Below are 6,799 nucleotides of genomic sequence, written 5' to 3' on the forward strand. Positions count from 1 at the left end.
GTTGTGGACCAAACAAGACAGGGTGAGAGAGGGTGTGATCTTTGGCTTTGGGAAACACTGATCGACAATTTTTCACCATTTATAAACCAAACAATAAAAAAAAAAAGTTAGTTGCAGCCCAAGTATCAACATGAATGCTTGATTTTCCTCCAGTGACACAACTATACTGAATTAGAGCTATTTTAATAATACATTTTAAAAAGTCTCTTTTCAAGCAAAACATGCCAAATATTTGCTGGATTTCGCTTCTCAAATGTTGCTATTCTTTGTCATACGGGAAAGTATTCTGAATAACTATTCATATAGGCATTTGAAGACCTCACCTTGGGCTGTGATACCTGCATTGCTCAGTATTTTCTGACATTTAAAGACATGATGAATTCATAAATTGAGAAAACAATCAATAGATGAATCGACTATAACAATAATCAAAAGTTGCAGCTCCAAACTGAACGCCCAAATACTTTATTTGATTTGACAACCTGGTCTCACCCCAAAGTCGTCGAAATCTGACCAAACGTGATGAGGTGGGAGTGACAATGTGTTGGATATGAAAACTAAGTAGCAATGCTCTGTGTATTCACATGTAGAGCGGGCGATAACAACGCATGTAAATGTCTCAAAAAAACAGCCAGAAAGTGTGCACATAAACAGATTGTTAACACTCTCTTCAAGTAAAGGAAGTTTTAGATCCTCTGGCTTATTTAAAAGACTTTCTTTGTATGCTTCTTCACCCAAAGCATAGACAGCAAGGAACAGATACACAATGAAATGATTCATGGTCAACTTTGTAGACAGTAACTATGGAAACGGTGTACCCAAACAACAACAACAGAAACCAGTGACATTTCAGTGTTTCCTTTCTAAAACCATTACAGAGATCTGTAAAAAAAAATCAGGTCAATCTAATGGATGCTTGTGATATTAGTTTAACTTTGTCTGAAAAAGCACAACAGCTTTTCCTCCCCTCAGTCTGAATCCCAGCACAGTCTCTTTTCCTCTATACATAATGGGAACTAAGGTTAAAGAATTACATCATCTCAGTGCACATCACATCATGGAAAACTGAAGGCCATTTTTAACAGGAAGTCATAAGAAACACTCATTCTTATATTCAAGTTTCCAGTAACTGATTTTTTTTCCCCCATTAAAATCCCATTGAGCTGACCGTTACACACATACAGCAATGACACCTTTTACAGTTGGCCCATTGTGCCCAACTGTGTTCAAATCAAAGTCACTCTGGCTGAATGAACACATTCCAGACAGGACGCCGCTGCAGCGAGGGCGTTCAGTTCTCTAATATACTGAGGACCTTTAGGTAGAGGCTCTTTCATACAGCTCTATGACATCCTCGCTTGCCAGGTTTTGAGACCCATAAAACAAAAATGGAGTTTGGTGGGAGTTTTATTCCAGCAACATCAGAGACCAAATAAGGTCAAGAGTGGAAGCAATTGAAAGGCCTACAGGTATAACTGAAACTAAAAACGTTTTTGACAGCAAACTTGTTTTCTAGAGGTGAATGGGTTCATAGAGAAAACCATCAACAACTGATGGAACCAAAACATGGCTGATATTGTGGATCTCAATGGGAAAATAATGTGACAAGTTTTACAGTACAGTGGAGCGCCTCGTCCAAGAAGACTCCTACTGGGCTCACCTCAAAATCATTTATATTGGCTAAACATGAAATCCTTTCAGAGCAACTCAACCAACGGTAAATGGAAAGTGAAGGTTCCTGGAGGCAGGAATAAGAGTGTTTTTGGGGGGACAGGGTGAAGTTTGGAGAGTGGAAACCGGTAAGATGAAACGTCCTTTTTCAGCTAGAGTTCTGTGTGTCTGGAAATGTAGACACTAATGACCCCTAAAAAACTGAACCCACTAAAGCCATGTCCACATAAATACGTCTCCATTAACAAAAGCATTTTAGCATTGTTTCAGAAATAATCTCTGTCCATAGTAACACACTAGATGTACAATGATAATAATAATAATAATAATAATAATAATAATGATAGTTTCTGGCTTTTGGTTTTACTTCTACAGTTTGCAACCCACTGAATATGCAAAGTAACATTTTCCTGCTGGCCCCACCCACAAGTTCCCATCAGCTTATAGCCTTAGCAGTGATGCCGCCACAAATTTTTAAATTGCTTTTCTCAGCTTGAGGAAAGTTTTACAAATATACAACCTCCTTGTATCAAAAATTCTTAATAGAAAGAGTCATAATTGACCTCCTAAGCTGCTTTCCTGGGGACCCAGCAAATGCATATCACATGACCATCTATCAACACTGGGCATGCACATCCAAACGTAAACAGAAAGCAGGTTGTCAACTGGTTGATTAGTTGCAGAAAATTCTACGGAGATAGCGAAAAGTACGACTGGAAATTTGTTGTGGAACTGTTACTGAAAGTAACACATGAGCACGAGGTGGTCAAGTCAGCGGAAAAATAGATTGGGGGTCGTTAAAGAACTATCCATCACCGGAGACAGCCACTGCAATAAGACAGGAGTACCCACACAAGAAAGATGAAATCACATAAGGTATGTAAGACCTAGCTATAATGTTTTGACTTGACACATTATCACTGATAAGACCTCTTAGGAATTGAACATGGGTGCCCCCATTCTTGTTTCCAGAAGTCTTTTTGTCTGCCTGTCCAGACTAAAAGGCAACCCCAGTTTTCAAACTAAGATGGGGTCAGCAATATTTTCAATGGTCTCTCACTGGACCTACCTCATTGTACCAGAGAACACAGCAGAGCAACCTTGTAGGTGTTAATATATATTTCACATTAAAACTAATAACCAAATCAATGCATCCTGTATTTAAAAGAATCAAGAAAAGAAAAATCAAGTATGACATATGGGTCCCCTTCTCATATAGAAGGCCCCAATATTTTTTAGGTGTTTGAATGGGAGATCGATTTCTGAAAAGCCTAAACATTGTCATACTATGTTTAAGTTATGAAAACACAACAGAGCTAGTAAACACAAGCAACCAAAATAAATGGATTGCGTCCAGGAATCAGTGATAGAGTCAAAGTTGTGCGTTGCTCAAGGGAACACTGATATTCTAAGCTGGTGTTGGGATTTTAACATATGATTTTCAAATCACAAGACAGTCTCTCTAACCATCAAGCCTGTGGCAGTCCACACTGAACACAGCTGTGTTCTGTGTGAAAAATAAAACTCTTCTAAGTCCTGTAGAAACACATGGATCCTAGATTCATTGTAACTTAAAAAAAAAAAATTTAAATAAAAATGTATTTTTGTCATCCATTGTAAAAAAAAAAATCACACATGCTGACATACAACTGGCACAGGGACAAGTGTGTTCTCAACATCCCACTTCAAAGCTCTGTGCAAACCGACCCACACCGTCCTCTCTGATGTTCTCAAGCACACAAACAGCAAGTGCAGGGCAGCCATTACCATACAAACTAAACACTTCATTTCTCACCCTGGTGCAGCATTTGACTCGTCTGCCACTTCCAGCTACCTCATTGTACACACACACAGGATGCAGAGGGCAGAGGAAGCCCGGTCTATTGCCAAACAAACAACTATCTCTCTCCTACGGAGCTGTATAAGAGGAGCCTCACAGCAGGGAGTAACTCAAAGAAAACCACAGCAGCAGACAGAGGTGTGACAATAGAAATGGAAAGGGGACTGACCCCTTATTAGAGGTCTCGTAATGGGTCTGTGGGGGAGTGGAGTTTGACTGAGGAAATTTGAGTTTAGCCATTGCTATTAACCTGATTTAACTGATTGGTAACATTTTACCTTAGTTATTTGGCGTGTTGTATTTCACTGCATCCGACTGTCTTGAGCAAGTTTCACGGCCCAAACTGAGCAGCTCTTTAGCCGTTCACCCAAAAAACGGTCATACTGGAGGACTGCTCAGCACTCTATCCTCAAATCTGATTGTATATTTCATTTTTAGTGCTTAAATAAAGTTTATAGTTCAAGATGACTTTAGTTGGGTTCCACATACTGTACATGCATTTAACCATCTAAGTCCACAATGTCAAATGGGTCTACAGTGTGTGGTGTGTGCAGCATTTTGAGGACATTAGACCCCAAAAGGGTTTTTGACCTTGACCCACAAATATTCAACATGTCTCTCGATTTGTTTATGGAAAATTTAGAACAGCCTTGAAAACAATGGATATCGGAAATTAATTTGATAAGAAATTACACTGTTATTACAAAGCAATTGACCATTTGCTCAGACTGACCCCCCTCAGTTGCACTTGTCAAGGTTTCCTTTTCCTTTCTGAAAAATACCCAGGTTTCTGGTAGCCTACTTTGATAAAGGTGGCAGATTTACCTGGCGTAATAATAATTGTAAATTTCGAAAAACTACATTTAAGGCAGGCAGAGGTAAAAAAAACAACAACTAAGTTTGTTTGTCCAATGAAATGACAACTGTTGCTTGCAGATTTTATCCACTGTAACTAGCTAGCAAATTAGACTAATCTCAGCTTCATTAGATGGCTTATGACTTTTTAGTGTTTTAAAGCAGGCTTGTATTAAAACAAGAATCTTGTAAAGACATCTCAAAATAATGTAGTATGAAATGCCCCTGTCCTTAGAGTATTATAAAAGAGTATTGGAGAGTATTATAAAAGAAACCACCATCCAAAGTCTTTATATACCTGAGTATGATTCTTACAGCTGCACCATGCACACAGCTTCAACATGCTGAGAAATCCAAATTTGGAAGACCTGCCATTCCTGGTAATAGCTGCTAAGCTATGACAGACATTCACAGTTCAGCCGAGAGGTTTGTCAACAGAGCAAAACAAAGTTTACATCCTCACTTTAAAAGCAATCAAGCAAATTTCCCAAAGGGATCTAACATTGTGACACACAATATAAAATGTACTGTAAAAGACTCCATAATCAATGATGTACATGATAAACAAATATTGTTGATGTTAAACTATATTTTGCTGCGTGGTTTTCTGAGGCAATCACATGAGTGACTATAACATTGGGATTATTAGACTTAAGTCAGATGATTCTATATGGTCAACAATTTAGCCTTTAGCTTTAAATAGAAACTGGCGTGCTGCATGATTTGCTGAAGCAATCACATGAGCAACTATAACATCTGGATTATTAGACCTTATGTCTGGTGATTCTACATGATCAACAATCTAGCCTTTAAATTTAAATGGAAACTGGTATTCACTGCCACAAGATGGCAATGAAAATATTATAAAATATAATATATGATGCTCAATAACAGAATTAATTGCTTTATATTGTCACGACATTTTTTGGTAAGATTCGAGGAATAGTTGGAGCTTATCATTGACATGAGGGAGAGCTACTTTAATAAAGCATCTTTTGCATCAATGCCAAACTGTTTTAGCCCTCATATTCTCCTTTGGAGGATCCACCACAGCTGTATGTCTCTTTACAGTTACAGTGCTGGGAAAGAGCTGCAGCAGCATGAATCTTACCTTCTATAACCTGCAGGGCAGTGGCCGGCCAGCACAGTAGGACTAGATGCAGGGCAAGAGACCACCTGAGGAGAGACATCAGTCACATAATGTAAGTTGGGTTTGGTGTAGCGTTAGGCAGACTTTAGAGGGTAAAAAATTAGTTTAAAAAGGTCAGATTCATTTTAAATAGCTTAGGTTTCAATGTAGAGATCAGAAAGCTAAAGAAAGGTTGTTACATCACAGGTCTACTCTGAGGTGTAACTGAAGTCTGAAAAAGTCAATTAAAATCAACTCTGATTTCTTTACGTGCAGAAAATGTTGAGGTAATATTTAATTGCCTTACCCTTGAAACATTTTAGCAAGTAAAAGAATAAAAATCCAGGTTTGGAAGTGAACTCCAAGTGCATGTGTGTGATGAAACTCTGTGGTCCCTCTGCCTCACTGCAGACCTTAAGTCACACTGCTGCTCCCTCTCTGTCTCTCTCTGTGCCTCTCTCTCTCCTCTCAGTACAAAGGCTCTCTCAGTTCTGAGCTGAGTGACTCTCAGACCCACTGAGTTGGGAAATTCGACTCCCTTGAAGGAAAAAAAACCTCCCCCCTTACTCACTCACTCAGTGGACCCTCTCTCTTCCACTAGTGATAATATGATGTGCATTTATGGTCATTTAAGTTAAATCTATCCATCTATGAATATCTTTAATATGTTAGTCGTTCCTACCATTTTATTTCACGATCGTAGGTAAGAATAAATTGACTGAAAGTTGAGGAATTCCAAAAAGAATGAATGAAAAATAGGAGTGTGTAGTAAATAGCATGGCCACATTAACCTGTAAGATGGCCTTGGGACAAATATTTGCTGTTCGGTCCCCTTTGACATCCCACTTCCCACCTCATGTGTATTATGTATGCACCCTGTGTATGGCCTTTAAATTCCCATTGGTGCAAACAGGAAATTAGAAGGGCTGCCCCCAATGGTCAACGAAAAGTTAACCAACCAGAAAGGTCATTAGTTGGCATGATTTCATTGGTCGCTTAGTCGCAGAAAAAAACAAACAAAAAACAAACCAAATGTGAAACTCTACTAGAAGCTGTGCCTTGTCAAAATAAATCAAAACCTATATGACTGGACCATGTGAGAATTTAATCTGAAAGGACAGACACAGGAAGTGGCCCCGCTCAGCAGGCAGACAGGAGTCTCCTTAATTTAAATTGCTGGTACCTGCGGTTATTACACAGGCTAGTTAATAACAGGTTGGACAGGAAATCCAAAGTGTGGGATCATTTTGAGAAGGTGAAGGACGAACCCAAGGTAATAAGTAAACTCTGCATTCGTCGACTAC

General features: G+C 38.9%; 1 protein-coding gene across 1 annotated transcript in view; it reads right to left on the bottom strand.

Moving 5' to 3' along the window:
• col15a1b (collagen, type XV, alpha 1b) overlaps nucleotides 1–5,955 on the bottom strand; it is a 71,862-nt gene extending 65,907 nt beyond the window's left edge. The window contains exons 1-2 of the mRNA XM_078172933.1: nucleotides 5,803–5,955; nucleotides 5,478–5,542 (exon numbers count right to left, since the gene is read on the bottom strand). Of these exons, the coding sequence (XP_078029059.1) occupies nucleotides 5,478–5,542; nucleotides 5,803–5,813 (76 nt within the window). The 5' untranslated portion in view covers nucleotides 5,814–5,955. The remainder of the gene's footprint in view (nucleotides 1–5,477; nucleotides 5,543–5,802) is intronic.
• Between the last annotated feature and the right edge of the window lie 844 nt (nucleotides 5,956–6,799).

The sequence above is a fragment of the Epinephelus lanceolatus genome, chromosome 12 (genome assembly GCF_041903045.1).
Source record: "Epinephelus lanceolatus isolate andai-2023 chromosome 12, ASM4190304v1, whole genome shotgun sequence".
Lineage (NCBI taxonomy): Eukaryota > Metazoa > Chordata > Actinopteri > Perciformes > Serranidae > Epinephelus > Epinephelus lanceolatus.